The sequence below is a fragment of the Schistocerca gregaria genome, chromosome X (genome assembly GCF_023897955.1).
Source record: "Schistocerca gregaria isolate iqSchGreg1 chromosome X, iqSchGreg1.2, whole genome shotgun sequence".
Classification (NCBI taxonomy): Eukaryota; Metazoa; Arthropoda; class Insecta; order Orthoptera; family Acrididae; genus Schistocerca; species Schistocerca gregaria.
This window is the reverse complement of record NC_064931.1, coordinates 492,942,638-492,962,855: the sequence shown is the minus strand read 5'-3', so window position 1 is coordinate 492,962,855 and position 20,218 is coordinate 492,942,638. Positions and strand designations below refer to the sequence as shown.

General features: G+C 38.7%; 1 protein-coding gene across 1 annotated transcript in view; it reads right to left on the bottom strand.

The window, feature by feature from the left end:
* The window catches only part of LOC126298468 (dedicator of cytokinesis protein 7), a 241,019-nt gene that overhangs the window by 82,470 nt on the left and 138,331 nt on the right, over positions 1-20,218 (bottom strand). The window contains exons 22-25 of the mRNA XM_049989801.1: positions 16,156-16,412; positions 12,754-12,935; positions 6,411-6,544; positions 3,192-3,368 (exon numbers count right to left, since the gene is read on the bottom strand). Of these exons, the coding sequence (XP_049845758.1) occupies positions 3,192-3,368; positions 6,411-6,544; positions 12,754-12,935; positions 16,156-16,412 (750 nt within the window). The remainder of the gene's footprint in view (positions 1-3,191; positions 3,369-6,410; positions 6,545-12,753; positions 12,936-16,155; positions 16,413-20,218) is intronic.

Sequence of the window (20,218 nt, the reverse complement as noted above, 5' to 3'; positions counted from 1 at the left end):
AATAATTTTTGGTCATTTTATTTTGATCACCTTGTATCACAAAGACATCTTCAATTACTTATATGCCCATTTGAAAAACTCCTTTAAATCAAAGAAACTGGTTGTGACATCTCCGGTCAAATCAGGATGTCAGTTTTATTGGAATATTACTCAGACATTCTGTACTCTCTGCTAAAATTACTTACTCTCTTTTACAGTATATATTTACAGGAATTAATTGGATCTGTTTAGGTCCTAATAAACCAATATTTTTAAGGCAGTAGACAGAGTTTTTAACTAATGAAATACATATCTTCTACTGTCTCTGTTTGCTAAATGAAAATAATATGGATTCTTGAAGATATTTACATTAATTTAAGTTAGGGCGTTGTCCTAGCTTGTGTAAGAGACTTGTCAAACATCTCTGACAGTGTAATATGGGCCTTACAGACGGAGAACATGCTCAGATTAGGGAAGAATGGGAAATGAAATCAGCCATGTCTATTTCAAAGGAACTATTCCATCATTACATTTCACCTTACCTAACTAAGAGTGCAAGGAATTGCACTGAGAAGTTATGGCAATGCGAATAATAAATCAGCATCTCCATTATGGGAAGACATCACCATGGGTGTGTTACAGAGCTCAAAACTGGTTCCACTTTTCCTCTTGTTGTATGTAAATGATCTTGCATCACTTATTCATGAAATTAATGATGACAGCTTTATAGTCAAGTCTTCATTTGGAAAGATATTAACTAGTTCTTTGCAAATGGTTGTCACTATACTCGGACAAAACACATTAACCTAAAGGATGTACAACACTGGACATTATGTACCCATTATCAGTATTGCATGATGGAAATATCTGTAAATAAAAAGAAGTTTACAAAATATTTTGGTGAGTACACTGATTGGAATGTGAACTGCAATTCAACGAGTATGTATCTTCTTAAATTTCTAAGCTAAGTTACTTTTGCTCCACTGTAAATAACTAACTTGGGAGACAGAAGTGTCAAAGTTTAAACTGTGTTTCTTTTTTAATTCAGCAACATCTTAAAGCATGTCTTCAACCAGCCTTTCTTTGATGAAGAAATTATATAGTGTTCAAAAGTAGTAAATTTATTCAAATATAAACTTTGTTGTGCCCCATCATTCATGGCTCATAAACAACTGTTCATAATTTAATAGACAAATAAACCTTTTATTAAGGGCACTTATCATAACTGAATCTTCATGAATAACTGTCTAGAGCCTTAGCTATTCCACCTCCTCACTCAGCAGCATAAGGTTATTCTATCTGTTTTCATTAATGCATATTTGCTAGGCTATGGTTACTATGGACTTATTCACATAATATGATGATTATAAGAAGCTATTACAATTAAACTGGCAACTGTAATTACTGCCAACTCTTATGTGTGTTGTAAAATTTGTTTTTTTCAGATGAAATGTGTTAGTCTGAACGACCTTCACTGTATATTTACTAAAAATCTTGAAGCATCAAGAAATCATAAATTTGGTAATGGGGGGATAAAAATTGTAGTGGGTGAACACAAACAGATACAGGGTGCAGTAGTTACTGTATACAGATGTGAATAGAGTTGCACAGGATAGATTAGTGGAGAGGAGGGACTCACCCAAATGCTTTGTCAATCCTGTGGCTGTCTTGGCTTCAGATTTCTGGACCTGTGTTATCAGATGGAGAGTTATAGGCCTCCCATTGAAAGGTCAGGTGTGCACTACATAAAGGAAGCAGCTACTTGGGTGGCAAAGTGCTTGTGGAGCGCGCATGGGATTTTTTTTTTTCCTTCCATCAGACGACATGTACCCCAATCTACTGCATATTTTTTCAGCATAAGGTACAGAGCTCTCACTTATGGTGTTCCCAGCAGTAAATTAAAGGGAGATAAAATGACTTGTCATATGTGAGATCTGTTACCCATTACAGTTACTGTTGTATCTCATACTTTGAATCTCTCTAGCATACACAGTTTCATTCCACCCTTCAGTTGACAGAAACTGGCAAAAATCAGAATCCTTCAGTCAAATAGCATATTTTCTTCAGCACCCACTTGCCAACTTGTGGTACCCTACAATACCGTTGCAAGCAAAGTGCAGCAAAAACTCCATTGTTGAACATAAGTTAGCTGTGTAGGCAGAAGCTGTGTGAACCATGCACACTGATGACACACAATCCGTGTGGTGCCTATCTAGCAGTAGTAACTACTTCATTATGATACTTAGACGCAATGACACTGTCACAACAACACACATTTACAGCCTCAGGTTGAGAGGAAGGCTTCTTTTCACAGGCAGAAGACACGACCATGAGGAGTACAAGAGCTCGTGTATCTCTCCCGGTTAATTATTAAATAATTTTCCTGTTTGTTTATTCCTTTTTGGTTAGTTTTTGCCACTCTGCATTCAACAAAGCTAATCTTCAAACTGATTATGGCTGAATAAAAACAAATGAGCCACACAGTGCAATTCAACTGCCATCTGTAGAACACTGCCATGGTAAGAACACCTACTTGCCACCTGGCTAGATATCACTAGTAGCGTATACATTGTTTCTTTATACAGAAAGCAAATAAACAAAATAATTATGTTTATGAAGCTTCCACAATGTCATTATTATGAGGCCACAATGTCATTATTATGAGGCCACAAGGCCACTGGGAGCCACAACACACAGTTTGAAAACCCCTGGGACAGAAGACCGGATATGTGAGAGGAAGTGGAGACAGATGGGGAACAAACTGATGAAGTCAGGTGGCAAAATTGAAAAGAAGACACTGGAATGGAATCCCGGAGTAACAAGGAAGAGAGGTAGGCCTAAAGATACATGGAAGAGGATGATGGGAGCGGAAGCAAGGAGAGTTGGCAAGATTTGGTTGGAACTGACTGAAATGACCCAAGACAGATGGATGGAGAGCTCTCCTAGATGCTATATACCCCTAAAGAGGCCAAAGAAATTAAATCAAGTAACCTTTGTTCACTTTATTGGTTGTCTGCCTGCTTTGCTTTAAATGTCACACAAATATGCATTTATTTGTGATTATCGAACAGCTTCAAATCTTTAATGCCACAAAAATAAAATATAATAGTTGCCCTACTTGCACATGATCATTTTACAACAATTTATTGTGTTTCCTTAGTTCCTGAATTACATACATCTAAAACATTTTTTGAGTAAATCTTCAGCCTTACCTTATATTCAAAGCAAGAAATACAAATATTGAGCACTTCTAAGAGCTGATGCAGTCTCTGTGAAGGCAGCTCTGTCCACCAATGCTTCAAAACGGTTTTATCAACATTTTTGATTACCCACAGAAAGCAAATAAGAAGATTACGTGTTGTATCAGAACTCAAGCCACATTTCCAATTCTGAAAAAGAATGAGGATTAAAATGTAGACACTATGACACAGGAAAGAGCTCAATGAACATCAACTGTATCATTTTCTTCACAGAACTAACAGAATTGGACATGAAACTACTCAATAATGGTTTGAATCATACCAAAAATTTGATAAGTGAGAGTGCAAGGTGCATACAACGTTCAAAACAGTATAAATTTTAAAACACTGCTGGTAAACAAAAAATACTATTACACAATGGGACACAACATTTACAGAAAGTTAGGAACACTCAATTTTATCTCCATGCCACTGTCACCATGTGAATTACTGTGAGGGACTGATGCATAATTTTATGAGCAAGTTATGTATAATGTCTAACCTCCAGGCCTTTTTTGTGGAGCTAAACCATCTTGGAAGCATCTCTTACTTAAATGGTTACTATGAGCAAAAAAGTGCCTTTATTTTACTTGAGGTTCAGTGCTAGATTTATTAAGGTCTCACCTGACAATCTCTGCCACACAACAGTTTTTAATATTTGATTTTAGTTTTTTGAAGAGCTAGTCAACATACCGTACTAGCACAGTTTCACAAACTATGGGTGTACAATTTCATTGTGTGTACATTCCTGCTAGTACTTTGCCTCAGGAAAAGATGCCATAAAACTGGATATCGTGAATTCCAATCCCTGTGCAGATGCTTCATACGAAGATGTGACAGCAACTCATGTCACGTCTTCGTATGAAGCATCTGCACAGGGATTGGAAATCACGATATCCAGTTTTATGGTGCTATACGATAAGTTCGTTGATTTAAAAAAAAAAAAAGGATATAGGGCCTGAAGATGGCAAAATGAATTGCCGAAACTGCTTGGTTTCAGAATAAAATAAAATATCTTGAAGTGTATGACTGTTGGTAAAGTTTATTGACATTGAAAAGTACATACCAGCCAATGTCCCCTGGTTGTAATGGAGCAACAGAGATTAAAAAGTTTGATAATTAAATCAAGACCCTACGCTGTCGACAGGTGTTGATACACATCAACGGGGACAATTGAAAATGTGTGCCCTGACCGCATCTCGAACCAGGGATCTCCTGTTACATGGCAGACGCTCTATCCATCTGAGCCACTGAGGGCACAGAGGCAGTGTGACTGCAGGGATTTATCCCTTGCATGTTCCTCGTGAGACCCACATTCCCATCTTAATGTCCACACACTACATTCGTAGTGCCCCTGCCCACTACACATATTATTCATGGTAGACAATCTGACCAAGTCTCGTAAGAGTTTGGGCAATGCGTGTGCATCCGCAAAGAGGGAGGTGGTCCTGGCCGGTTTGCCTGAACTATGTATGGAGATGGTATTCGTTCTTTCGAACATGTCTGAAAGAACAGATACCATCTCCATAAATTAAAAAGTTGACTTGTGCACATCCAGTGTGCACTCAGTATCCCCTTGATTGTCTTCAATACACTTATACTACACTGTAATTCTACGCTTTCTAATTTCTTCATAAACTCTATGATGCAGTAGTGTTAGTTATGAAGCCGAGTTGCTCCAACTTCTCTGGCCATTTATTATAGATACTGAATTTATTTAGATGTAATATCCCTGCTGTTAAGACAGGTAGCCACTGGTGATTTAAATGTTAATTTTCCGCATAGATACACTGGAAACTCTAGGAAGCTGCAGAACACAGATTTTTTTTTAAATAATACTTAGGAGTAACTTTTTCTATGAACCCTGGACCAGATCAAATATGGTTTACAAATGTGATACATCTCAAGAGAAGAAGGCTTAGTGGATCTTGTAACTGTTTTCATTAAGTAATTTGATATTAATCTTGTGCCCCCCCCCCCTCCTTTAGGTGCTAATGTAAGAAAAATCATGTTATAAATCTACATACATACTCTGCAAACCACTAAACAGTGCGTGGCAGAGTCACTGTTGCAGTGGTTATTTATGTACTTTCCTACAAACATTCTATGAATAATGTCTGTTCTTTTGCAGGTTTTGATGATGGAGATGCCATTATGTTATGCACTCTCCTTTAGTTAATTTACACACAGCTAACGTCTTGCATGTTCCGACTTTTGCTTGTTACGGTCTCCATTAGTCAAGTGAAAAACTGAGATCTGATAATGGGACATTACAGATATTCTTCATACTTGTGATATCGCCAGTGTAATACTGAACTTCTGTCACTATTTACAGTTATCCCTTAAAAATTTCCCACTCAGCTCTGAAGTAAATGTATTCGCCTCCGACAACTCCTTGTCCCCGGATTCTGTTATTAACACATTTTCAAGTACTGCTTTCCAATTGCTGTAATTTTCTCTTCCACTATTTTTTGTTTTTCTTCGCATGTTGTTCATTTTTTAATGAAAAGTCCTTGGTGGAATACAGATAATTTAAGAGTAAGGTCGGTCGGTCGGTCGGTCGGTCGGTCGGTCGGTCAGTCGGTCGGCCTGCCCCCCCCCCCCCCCCCTCCTCCCTCTCTCTCTCTCATATGAAACAATATGGCAATTAAGAAGCAAATGCAAAAGAAAAATGACAAATGGGAATATATCAATATGATGTACAAGTGTCAGCAGCAAAACTAATGAGAACTTAAGAATGATTCGTGAGAGTATAATTACAAAGAATCTTCTGCTGTGGGCAGTCAATCAGAGCTTCAAAATCTGAGGGTGTTAATTTGGAATTTCTCACGTTATACATCTATGTTTTTGTACAGAGTAGTAGGCTCTGTTGACATTTTGCTGTCTAATTTTCACTTTTACTTGCCTCTGATTTTGTTCATCTATCAATACAACTAGAAATTTGAACTGTTCAATGTGGTCAAATTTATGTTTGCACAGTTTTAGATGTAATTGGTGGTCTTGTTCATCTCTACATCTTTGAATCATCATTTACTTTTAGATCAAGTTTGGATGCTGCTGCTTTGAGTTCCATAAATAGTCGTCTGATCTCTACTTCACTCTTTCCCATGAATACTAAACATCTGTAGATGCTAATGTCTCCAACCAAATGAGGAAAACTTAGCATAAGATAGACTATGTACGGTACTTTACCTGTTGGCCTTGAGTATTATCAGGTCCAACTGACTTTGGAAACACTGTTGTACCAGCAATTGCCATTGCAATAGAATGATCAATACCATTTTGAGGTTCCATATTATCTGAGCCTGGTACCAGCAACATACGACCTGTAAATGTTATTCATACTTTATAAATTATTTATTCTCAAGAGAAACATAGAAAAAATTATGTAAGTATACAAAATAATAATTTTAATTTAAGAAAAAGTACAGTACTAAAACAATGCCACAGCTGATAACTTTACAGTTACTCAATAACCTCTCTACTACCCGAAGCTCTGCAGAAAAGTAAGTTAAAAATCAGCATAGGCTATCTTATGTGCCATGACTTCATTAATATTCTGGAAATGTACATCATCCAACTAACATCAATATTTTAGTGAAATTAAAATTCTCATTCTTATTATTTGATTTCTATGGGCAATGGTTGGCAATTACACAGTTACATTTATTGTTCTACATTTCTACTGGTTTCTGGCAGTATGCTAAATATGTAGAAAGCAAATTTAGCACAACAGTTGTAATCAACATGTAATACAAATATAAATTATACTGCTTCGTTACAAAGAATAAAAATTTCATTAGAATAACTGTTTCCATTCAATTTATGGAAAGATTCTGACATCAGCTATTCATGTTTTCGGTACAAATTTAAATCCTTCAAAATCTACATTTGTATCTACAACACATCTCTCATGAATTATTTGTGACCATATTTTGGGATCAAGGCTTAAAGCATATCATTCATATAGCTGGTAAAATATTCCTCTCAAATTCACTCATGATTTACCAAACTTGTGTGGTTTTGTTATTATTCATGTTGCTTTATATCAAGACATTATTTCTTTCGAACTTGGAGAAAATAATATACAAGGTCCTCACTGAAGCCTTGTGTAATATCATTCACAGACAGCAACACATGAAAAGAAAATAATTTATTTTAGACTGATTCCTCTGTATGTTGTTATAAGCATCTGAACATCAATAAAATGTAAGAAACATAAATAAATTTTTCCTTCATGACACACTCATTCATTAACCTTCACAGAATTGTTTGTTCCTTCAGTGGCACACCACCTCACAAAATGTATCTTACTAGCTCAGTCCAAGTTGCCCCTCTGGCCACAAGCAGTGCTTAGAAATTTAAATGAAGCTCTGATTGCAGAATAGTGGAGTGCTATAAGGCTTAAATCTCTCATTTCCATGGGTCTATATCTATATGAAGCTGTGCAAAAAGTGACTGCAATATTATTTGGTATGTGATAATTTATTTGAATGGTCACAAAATGTATTACTCAGGCTTAGAACTATTAAAAAACTAGCACAAAGAAATGACAGAGCTGCGTTTTATTTCCACTGTCACGAGAACAAATTAATCTGACAATTATAGAACAAAAATCCACACAATTGTTTTGCACAAATTACAGATTCTGTAGTTCAGCAAATTGTTTTAGTATATCTCTAATGAGGCTCATGTACATGAATTAACAACAAAATTTTAGACACACATCCAGGAGCTATTCTGATCAAACATCACTTGAACAACTACACAGAGCTTGCAGATACTGATTTATCACCTCACTCAAAATCTTTTCACATATGCTCAACATAATAGAAGTCATGTAACCCAGGGACCTACACAAGCACTCAATGTTAGCAGTGTTCCTCGAATTATTCTTACATGATTCAGAAGCAACAGTGTGGAGCATTATTGTCCTGGTAACTGTACAAGTTGCATGCTAGGTGCTGTAGGCAAAAAAAATGTATGCAACTGACAAAAACTGGTTCCTTTACTGCTTGTCAGTTGGTTATGTTGGCAAACAAATGTTCAAGTTTTTATCCCATGTAAATATGCTTCTCCCCCCCCCCCCCCCCCACACACACACATACACACACACAATTACTTTCTCCAACTGCCTGAATAGTGTTCTGTTGGCAAGCAGTTTGCATTGCCACATGTGGCTTTCCACATAAGCTTTCCCAGTGGATTGCAACTCATCAGTTTGGACAACATTGCAATGGTGCAAAAATGTGAGTCATCTGTAAAGCCCACCTGCTGCCATACGGTGGACATCAAGTTGTGGTGCTGGCATGCATCTCGTAGCCTTTGTCACTGATGAACAGCAGCCAGAATGGGTAATGAACAACAGACCTCACGGTGGGTGTCTTTTTCCAAAACCAGTGCTGGCAGGTTTATAGACACACAAACATACACACAAAATTCAAGCTTTCACAACCAAAGGTTGCTTCATCAGGAAAGAGGGAAGGAGGGGGAAAGATGAAAGGATGTGGGTTTTAAAGGAGAGGGTAAGGAGTCATTCCAATCTCGGGAGCGGAGTGGAATGTTTCCCCTTTTCTCTAGTACTTGCACTACTTTTGATTTCCCTAGACATTTTAATCAATTGAACGTTACCATGAACAGATAGGGGGCACCACTTATATTACATATTAATTTTATGCACAAGATGACCATATTCAATTAATTCTGCAGGCTTTTGTGGCTGTTGCCACTGGAGGTGAAATCTTCTGGTTTTTAGGCCACATTATATTTCTTCTACTTGACTGATATTTTCAATCCCTCTGCTAGGATCTTCCTCAGGATCTTGTCATCTTCACGGTTAACTGGACACTACAAGGTTCAGCTAACTGCAAACACCACAAAACCCCAAAGAAGATCCCAGCAGATGGGTTTAACCATTGACATGTAGAAAAAATACACCACTCAACAAAAGTTTAGAATACTATTGTATAATGTAGTCTACAGTACCAGAGGTCTCATTGACCTAAGCACTTCATGCATTATCCAGTTAGATACCCTATACTGGATGGTCTTTACTATTGGCATGCTTTGTGGCCATTTCTCTGCCATGTAAACATACCGCTGCGACAGCAGCACATGAAGAGTAGGCCAATCTCTACAACAGCTTCCTTCAGTTTGTGTTCAGCGTTGCAGTAACATGCCACGTAGGGGGAAACAAAACTTTGATAGAGTCAGGATCGTGGCTTACTTTCAGTATGTCATATACACTGCAAGATGTTGCCAAACGGTTACATGTCAAAGCGGTTTGTCTAAGGTGTGGAGAAAGTACAGAGAGATGGGAAACATGGACGATAGACCTCAGAGTGGTCCTCTTCCTATGACAACACTAATGCAGGATCGTTTCCTCCAACTGTTCGCTCACAGGTGCCCAGCATCGTGATTTGGAGATTTACTGGACGACACCAGGATTACAGATACGTTCAAGGAAGTTCATCCATCTGCAGGTGGAGGTTTAATGTTCTGGGTAGTAATAACAATGGGATGGCGGACTCCTCTAATTCCCATCTATGGCAATAGGACTGGTCCCTAATACCTCCAAAAGGTGCTACAACCAATTGTAAGGCCCTACAGACATGAAGTTTGCGAAAACTTCACCCTAGTTGATGACAATGTACTGTACTCTAGCAGTGTCTTGGTATCTTCAAAAATGCAACATCAACCAAATTCATTAGCCAGCACAGTGCCAGACATGAATGCAATTGAGCATGCATGGGGCCTGTTGAAGGTGGGTGTTGCACAGCGTTTGAATCCATCTGACAGTCTTCAGGATGTCACTGAAGCTGTCATTGAGGAGTGGGACCTTGTACCCAAAGACAAACTTTAGGTTCTCATCAAGAGCATATCTCAAAGAGTGGAGGAACTCATCTGTGTGTGGGGAGGACATACTGTTAAAGATTGATTTTCATCATCATCATGAGATAAAGATTTTGACTGTTTTTGTTTTTTCAATATGTACATTTAGGAGAGAGCCTGCTTTGTTTTGTAATGATTTTTTTTTTTTTGTAACTAACTAAAATTGTTCTTGTTTTCAGAGGGAATCATGTTTCTTTTGTTAATAAGGTACTGTAAAAACCTAAATGGGTGTACTATAAGAAGTCATTGTAGGAAGCACTATGATATTCCAAACTTTAGTTGAGGTGTGTATGATGCAGACTAACAAACCAGAAGATTTTACGTTCAACTTCAAATTTTTTCTCAAAATTACCTTAAAATACAGTATCAATGCCATTTTCAAGCTCCCTGATCTTTCATTTCTAGTTTTGTACTTACACACACATAAAGAATTGCTCAGGTAAGCATTTCTTCTCCATCTCCTTCTTTCCTCTCTCTTCCATCTCTACCCCCCCCCCCCCCCCCCAGTTCTTTTTTTTTTAAAAAAAAAAAGGAGAGAGAGAGAGAGAGAGAGAGAAGAAGAAGAAAGGACAGGCATGAGAAGGATGGTACAGCAGAACTCCAATTATCTGGATGACTTGGGATTGGATTGGATCCAATCCAAATAATTCAATAAAGCAAAAAAACATATAACTTCTTATTTTTGAAAAGCTAAGTCCGTGTATACATACCACTAATATTAACGAAATCAGTACAAAACAATGTTGTTTGGATTTTGTGGAGTACTGTACTTACTTACGGTGTCAGTTCTCGAACATGTCAGTCAGTCAGTGTCTGTTGTTTTGCCATCTTCAGTCGTTCTTGTGCAGTGAATTCTCACATCTGCTTCATGGTAAGCTGCTGTATATGGTCACACTCAGGCTTCCGCTCCACACATGTTAGCACAGTGTCAAAATATGCAAACGTTTCACCAGCTGATGATCCTGCATCTGGTTCGGTGACAATGCTGCTTCTCTTCCTTCCTCTTCCTTTTCATGCTGCTTCTTTTCATCTTTATTTTTCTGTACCTCATCTGTGATCAAAATGCCTTTCAATCTATTCTGTTCTTTTTAATGTGACTGTCTGCAGCAAATTCCATGCTTCCGCCATTATTTAAGAGCAGTCTTTTATATTCAATTTTTGAGATGAGCCACAATGCCTTCTTCAGTTCCATCATCTATCAAAACTTTCCTCAACAAATGTCTTCCATAATGTAACTTCATAGTTTTGATAATCAACTTGTCAATTGGCTGGAGCAAAATCGTAATGTTTGGTGGTATGAAGAGTGTTTTGAAACGTCCATCTCTATCAAGAAGCTTTCTGTGGGGTGGGTGGGTGCACTGTCCAGAATTACCACCACCTTCTTTCCCTATAGCCTTTCGATATTATTTTACTTCAGGTATGAAAACTGAATTGTACCATTTGCAAAACAAAGCAGTAGTCATGCACGTCTGTGGTTGATTCTTGTAAAAGGAAGTCTCTTAGTATTTTTGAAAGCCCAGGTTTATTTCGATTTTCCTATCAACAGAAAGTGTATTTTGTGGTTTCCTGTATAGTTAGAACAGCCCAGCATGGTAACACAATCTTTACTAATCTTATAGCCATGAGTACTAGATTCCTTTTTAGAAGTTGACTGTTTCAGGCTAAGCCTTCGAAATGAGTCCAGTCTCATCTCCATTGTACAAAAATTCAGGGTCATAAGATTCTGCTTCAATTATGAATTTTTCAATAACATTTTCTGCTGCTTTTGGGTCTGCTGATAGTTTTTCATCACTTACATCCAATTCATGAATACTGAGCCTTGTCTTTAAATTCTGTAACCAAGCAATTCTCACTTTGAATTAAGACAATCTGTTGATTTTCTGGGTGAAAAGTTTTTCTTTTACGCAAACAATTGGACCTGAAAGAGGGTTTCCTGATGCTTGGTGCTGCAAGAACCACTTTAATATGGCCTCTTCAGGTGCCTTGTTTTCTGCTGTTTTCATTGCTTTTTGCACTAAACTCCCATCTTCAGTCTCACAAACAGACACAAAGTTTATTATTGAAGACTTGTTTCTGTTTGTGTCTCATTAAACATCTCAGCTAACTGCCTACCACTCATGCCTTTGCCTAATTGATCAAGGACTTATTTCGCTTGTCAATGATAAGACAACGTGTTTCCTTATATAAGATGTATGCCACACAGTAAATTAAAGCAGACACAAAACAAAACAAAAGAGACGTAATTTATAGTAACAAGTCAGTGCAAATGTTAAAGTAACTACACAGACTGATGTAAGCTGCGCTGAATGACAGGCACTACAAACACAAGCATGCTCATATAACAATGTGCGTACTGTATCCACTATTCACTGGAAGATTTTGTCTTTTAATACATTTGCTGCGGATTGATTTTACAATGATAAGAAATGAAAAGTGTACTGTAATAACTTCAAACAAAACCAACAACTTTAGTCATACTGTACAAATGTCTTTCCTCAAAGTGATCCTGATAGTTGCAATTTGGATAATTGGAGTTCTACTGTACTATCATTTGTTACCCATGATGATTAGTTATTACACAGTCAGCCTACAGAGTATTTTCAAAATAGTTACTGAATTTATGTGTAAACAATCTGTATCATACCTCTAGCTCCTGGGAAAAAGCCATGAAGTTGTGGTAAGGCATCCATGACAATACCCAGAAATGGCAAGTACAGGGCAGCCACTCGTGCTCTACATTCAGGTTCCGCAAATCGTGGGTCACTGTCATGATATGTCAGCAAATTACGCACAAGGTTGACCACTTTAAAATGAAGGTTAGGATTCCTAAAAGGTCAAATAAATAAACAACAATTAATTCACATGTGGGGGAAAAGTGTTACACAAATTTTCTCTGTAATTATTAAAACTGCTTTGTCCATTCCATCTGATTCTGTTATGTATGTAGTACCTAGACATTCATTAAAAAACTTAAATGTGCCAATCATCACATTGCAATCAGAAAATAATTTTTGAAGACAAACTATCACTGGAATATCTGGTAATATCCTTCACACTCTGCTAAAAACACATGAGAAATTACAAATAGCGAAAACAAACAAGAAGAGGCCACTGTTCAATATATAGAGATGCACCAAGTAGTAGATAGGCACATAAACAGTCGATTTGAAACTTTAGATAAGTTTTCAACCTCACCTTCTTCATCAGAGGATAACATCTGCTCCGTAGCCCCCACGCCCTCTCCCTACACACATACCCATCTACATACCACACATTTATGTATGATGGAGGAAGTGTGATTTAGAGTATAACGTCCTTTTGATGATAAGGTCGTTAGAGATGGAACCAAAGTTCAAATGGATGAGGGAGAAAATCACCTTTAGCAGAAGGAATCATTACCTTAAGGAATTAGAAAAAATACAAGAAACCTAAATTTGGGCAACATGACAGATATTTTAACCTTCACCCACCCGAATGCTAGTCCTGTGTCTTAACCACTGTGTCACTTTGCTGGGTTACTTACATAGGTGAAATGTGCGTATGTACATGTGTGCACACTCTGATGAAGAATGTAAGTACAAATGCTGAGGTACTCTTTGTTCACAAAGTCTATCTACTAATGCAGGGGCAGACAGGCATTGCACATGGCTCATGAGTACTCAGCGCTGCACGTGTGCTGCTTGCGTGCAATCGTCGACCGGTGCTGTGGCGACATCCAGCAGATTGCGGCAGTGTAGTACCAGGCTAAGCTGCGGATGTTGATGCAAAGTGGCCACTACATAGTGAACGTTGTATTTCAAGAACTCGAAAATGCAAAGTGAATCAAGGAAATGGAGATGTGGACATTTGCTATCTTTTAAACAGGAATGGGATAATCATTTTTGATTTGTGCAAAAACGTGAAAATTCGAAATGCTTAAGATGTGGTAGCATTCTCGCTGGTCAGCGGAAGTTTTGTATTGAACGTCATTATAATAAATTTCACAAGGACGAGACAATTTATTGAATCTGACATAAGTTGCTGTTGTCACAAGAGATCTGCGACTTTCTTTCATCATGTCTTTCATCTAACTGATTTAACATTTTATGGAGCACTGTTTTCAATTTTTTTAGGATTCTAACAGTGATAGCCCACCATTATTTGCAAGTTATAAGATTGCACTTAATATAGCGAGAGCTGGAAAACCGTTTGCTGAAGGTGAGTTTATAAAGGAGTGCATCAATGACACTGCTGATTTACTTTCCCCACTGAATGCAAATCAGTTTCCAGCTATCACTCTGTCTTGGCAGACTGTAAGTCTGCCATGGCAGGTGACATTTACCTTCAATTAAGGAGTGCAGTGCAGGAGTTAATTGCACTATCCATTGCACTTGAATCCACAGATATTTCAGACACTGTGCAATTAATGATTTATGTCCGTGGCATGGACACTGCTCTGCACATAACAGGGGATTTTTTTTTTTAGATATGATATCTATAAAAAGCACGACCACCGGCGCGGACGTCATAAAAGCTATTGACCAAGCTGTCTATTCAGCTGGCTTAAACGGTGAACGTTTGGTGTCTGTGACAACAAACGGAGCACCTGCAATGAAAGGGGAACAAATGGGATTTGTTGGATTACTAAGAAAAAAGCTACAGCATACAGAAGAATCATTGTACAGCATCCACTGCATTTTGCACCAAGAAGTACTCTGTGCAAAAGAAGCAAAACTGGGGGACGTCATGCAAGTGGTTATTCAGGCAGTTAATTATTTGAGATCCCACGGGCTTACACATAGACAGTTTCACACATATTTAGCTGAAATTGGGGAAGAGTACGGTGACATACCATACCACAGTGAAGTCCCGGTAATGTACTCAAAAGATTTTTTGAGCTGAGAATACCAATAAATCAATTTTTAAGGGACAAAGGAAGGTACAACCCCAAGTTAGAAAATCCAGAGTAGGTTGCCAACCTTGCATTTTTAGTGGACATTACCAGACACATGAATGCATTGAACACAAGTTTGCAAGGAGAAAATCAGCTAATTTGTGAAATGGCTGAAAAGGTGCAAGTTTTCACTAGCAAGCGTGAGCTGTGGGAATGACAGCTCTCGTCAGGGAACGCAGTGCATTTCCCTACTCTGTCTACTGTGTGAGAACAGAATTGCAAAGAATGTGTTTCCGTACTTAGTGCAATGAAAGAGGAATTTCTCAAGTGATTTGGGGATATATCATTTTTATCCCAAGCTTTTGAATGGTTCTCGAGACCATTTGCTGTTTCTGTAGATAATATTCATCCCAATCTGGAAATGGAATTAATATATCTAAAGGGTAATTCTCGCCTGAGAGACAAGTTCCTTTTGGCAAGATGTGTAATAGACTTTTATCACGATTTCCCACAGCAAGAATTTCCTCGTCTCCACTGTGAAGCCGCGAAGATAATGTCAATGTTTGGCTCGACATACGTTTGTGAGAGAGTTTTTTCCGTAATGAAAATTAATAAGTCTCGGTTAAGAGCAAATATCAGTGATGAAAATTTACGGAACTTTTGGCTTTTGTCTGTATGTACAAATTTTGTTTCAAACATTAAATGTATTGTAAACTCCACCTGTGATAATTAAATGAAATGTATCATAGGTAATAGGTACCATAATTTCTTTCAAGCTCTTCTACTAACCTTATTCCTTCATTCAATAAAGCAAGCTAGGAAACAAAATGCATTACAGAGGAAAGAGAGGGGAGACGGTATGATGGGGGTGGGGGGTGGGGGGTGGGGGGCGGGGGGGGGGGGGGGAGAGAAGCGGGTGGCCAGCTTACCCGCAGAACACCTGTTAACTGCACACGTGCAAGTGCACCACACCCGTGCCGGATTCCTGCCCGCCCCTGTACTAATCAGTGCTTCCTTTACACAGTAAGAGGTTATTTGCATCATAACTTGATTTGTATCTTAAGTAACAGTTTAAAAAAAAAAAAAACAGGAGTAAATACTTTTTCCAGGATACAACACTCACGTAAAACAAAAAGTTGAAGGAAAAAAGTACAGTCAGAAATATGAACTTACTGTAATTCCAGAACTGTAGCCAGGTCTGTGAGAACAAGTCCAATCAGGAAGTGTTGTTGTCGAAATGCAGGTGACAGATCTGCAAAACTCATCAAATCACCTCCAACAAGTGTTGACACAAATGATGACTGGCTTGTAGATGACGAAATAGATGGGTTTGGTGATGAAGGAGCAGAGCTTGGAGTAAAAGGTGTCCCAAATGGTAGATTCAATGCTACAAAATGTTCATGGCTGCAAACAATCCTTAGAAAGTCCAACTGAAAAAAGAAAGAAGACAGTGTTAGCAGCACAATGAATTCATTACAGAAGTCACACGAAGAACAGAGAAATTTATGCAGTGTTCTAGCACTTTAGTGAAACCTGCTTTTAAACTGTAATTCCTGTTTAATAATGAACTGAATGATCTGACACAATAAGGTAATCTATGTAGTAGCTGCTATACAACAAAATAGGATTCATATATCTGCATTCCTCTCTCCTGTGGACTACTAAAGGAATACAAGCATGTAGTAATGGTAAGGGGTATGAGGAAAGTAAAGTCATACTTCATATGAACTGGCAGAGTTCATACCTCAACACAAGAGCATAATACGAGGGCATGCTGAAAAGAAATGTGTCTGAATTTATGTGAAAACTCTTAGATTTTTTTAAATACAACAAATCTTATTAACATTCTACACCTTCATTCCTCAACATAGATAGCCTGGTGATTAACACATTTCTCCCACCAAGAGACCACTTTGTTGATACCACCACTGTAGAATGTTTCAATCTGTTGACAGAGCCACAGCCACAACCTCACCTCTGTTTGCACCGCTACACCCCTAACAAAGTGAAGTCATTGAAGGTGTTCTTTAAGTTTTGGCAACAGATACAAATTTGATGCGGCCATTGTGGGACTGTATAGAAAACGATCAATGACAGTAAACCAAAGGCACTGGTTAGTTGGAGATGTCGCAGCACTCGCGTATTGCATCGCGGGAAGAACGACTGTCTGAAAGCCTCTGTGCGCGCTCAAATCTCTCTAATTTTACATTCGTGATCTCCTCGGGAGGTATAAGTAGGGGGAAGCAATATATCTGATACCTCATCAAGAAACGCACCCTCTCGAAACCTGGCGAGCAAGCTACACCAAGATGCAGAGCACCTCTCTTGCAGAGTCTGCCACTTGAGTTTGCTAAACATCGCTGTAATGCTATTACGGTTACCAAATAACCCTGTGATGAAACACGCCACTCTTCTTTGGATCTTCTCTATCTCCTCCATCAACCCGATCTGGTACGGATCCCACACTGATGAGCAATACTCAAGTATAGGTCGAACAAGTGTTTTGTAAGCCACCTCCTTTGTTGACTCTAAGGACTCTCCCAATAAATCTCAACCTGGCACTCGCCTTACCAACAAATAATTTTATATGATCATTCCACTTCAAATCATTCCGCACGCATACTCCCAGATATTTTACAGAAGTAACTGCTACCAGTGTTTGTTCCGCTATCATATAATCATACAATAAAGGATCCTTCTTTCTATGTATTCGCAATACATTACATTTGTCTATGTTAAGGGTAAGTTGCCACTCCCTGCACCAAGTGCCTATCCGCTGCAGATCTTCCTGCATTTTGATACAATTTTCTAATGCTGCAACTTCTCTGTATACTACAGCATAATCCGCGAAAAGCCTCATAGAACTTCCGACACTATCTACTAGGTCATTTGTATATATTGTGAAAAGCAATGGTCCCATAACACTCCCCTGTGGCACGCCAGAGGTTACTTTAACATTTGTAGATGTCTTTCCATTGATAACAACATGCTGTGTTCTGTTTGCTAAAAACTCTTCAATCCAGCCACACAGCTGGTCTGATATTCCGTAGGCTCTTACTTTGTTTATCAGGTGACAGTGCGGAACTGTATCGAACGCCTTCCGGAAGTCAAGAAAAATAGCATCTACCTGGGAACCTGTATCTAATATTTTCTGGGTCTCATGAACAAATAAAGTGATAGCTGTTTCCGGAATCCATGCTGATTCCTACAGAGTACATTCTGGGTTTCCAAAAACAACATGATACTTGAGCAAAAAACGTGTTCTAAAATTCAACAACAGATCGACGTCAGAGATATAGGTCTATAGTTTTGCCCATCTGCTCGATGACCATTCTTGAAGACTGGGACTACCTGTGCTCCTTTCCAATCATTTGGAACCTTGGTTCCTCTAGAGACTTGCGGTACACGGCTGTTAGTAGGGGGGCAAGTTCTTTCGCGTACTCTGTGTAGAATCGAATTGGTATCCCATCAGGTCCAGTGGACTTTCCTCTGTTGAGAGATTCCGTTTCTTTTATATTCCTTTGACACTTATTTCGATGTCAGCCATTTTTTCGATTGTGTGAGGATTTAGAGAAGGAACTGCAGTGAGGTCTTCCGCTGTGAAACAGCTTTGGAAAAAGGTGTTTAGTATTTCAGCTTTACGCGTGTCATCCTTGTTTCAATGCCATCATCATCCCGGAGTGTCTGGATATGCTGTTTCGAGCCACTTACTGATTTAACGTAAGACCAGAACTTCCTAGGATTTTCTGTCAAGTCGGTACATAGAATTTTACTTTCGAATTCACTGAATGCTTCACGCATAGCCCTCCTTACGCTAACTTTGACATAGTTTAGCTTCTGTTTGTCTGAGAGGCTTTGGCTGCGTTTAAACTTGCAGTGAAGCTCTCTTTGCTTTCACAGTAGTTTCCTAACTTTTGGTTGTTGTACCACGGTGGGTTTTTCCCATCCCTCACAGTTTTACTTGGCACGTACCTGTCTAAAACGCATTTTACAATTGCCTTGAACTTTTTCCATAAACACTCAACATTGTCAGTGTCGGAACAGAAATTTTCATTTTGATCTGTTAGCTAGTCTGAAATCTGCCTTCTATTACTCTTGCTAAACAGATAAACCTTCATCCCTTTTTTTATATTCCGTATTCAGGGATGCTGCAATGGCCTTATGAGCACCGATTCCCTGTTCTGCACTTACAGATTCGAAAAGTTTGGGTCGGTCTGTTGTCAGTAGGTCCAAGATGTTATCTCCACGAGTCAGTTCTCTGTTTAATTGCTCGAGGTAATTTTTAGATAGTGCACTCAGTATAATGTCATTCGATGCTCTGTCCCTACCACCTGTCCTAAACATCTGAGTGTCCCAGTCTATATCTGGTAAATTTAAATCTCTACCTAAGACTATAATATGCTTAGAAAATTTATGTGAAATGTATTCCAAATTTTCTCTCAGTTGTTCTGCCACTAATGCTGCTGAGTCGGGAGGTCAGTAAGAGGAGCCAATTATTAACCTAGCTCGGTTGTTGAGTGTAACCTCCATCCGTATAATTCACAGGAACTATGCACTTCTACTTCACTACAGGATAAACTACTACTAACAGCGACAAACACGCCACCACCAGTTGCATGCAATCTATCCTTTCTTAACACCGTCTGTGCCTTTGTAAAAATTTCGGCAGAATTTATCTCTGGCTTCAGCCAGCTTTCTGTACCTATAACGATTTCAGCTTCGGTGCTTTCTAGCAGTGCTTGAAGTTCTGGTACTTTACCAATGCAGCTTCAACAGTTTACAATTACAAAACTGATTGCTGCTTCGTCCCCGCATGTCCTGACTTTGTCCCGCACCCTTTGAGGCTGTTGCCCTTTCTGTACTTGCCCGAGGCCATCTAACCTAAAAAACCGCCCAGTCCACGCCACACAACCCCTGCTACACGTGTAGTCGCTTGCTGCGTGTAGTGGACTCCTGACCTATCCAGCGGAACTCGAAACCCCACCACCCTATGGCACATGAGAATAAGAGATTTTTAAAGTATTTTTTCACTACCAAAGCTTTTGTTTCAACTTCTGCATTAAGGTAAAGGTTATATGTAGATATCTCACTGCTGTATCAGACATCTGTTGTTAATATTTGTCAAGGAAGAGGAATCACATGGAAATACGGGAGGACTAAATGTTTTAAGCATGTCGGCTTCCCTCTCCTTTATACTTTCTCACAAGAATTTCTAGTGACTTACATCTGAAAATGG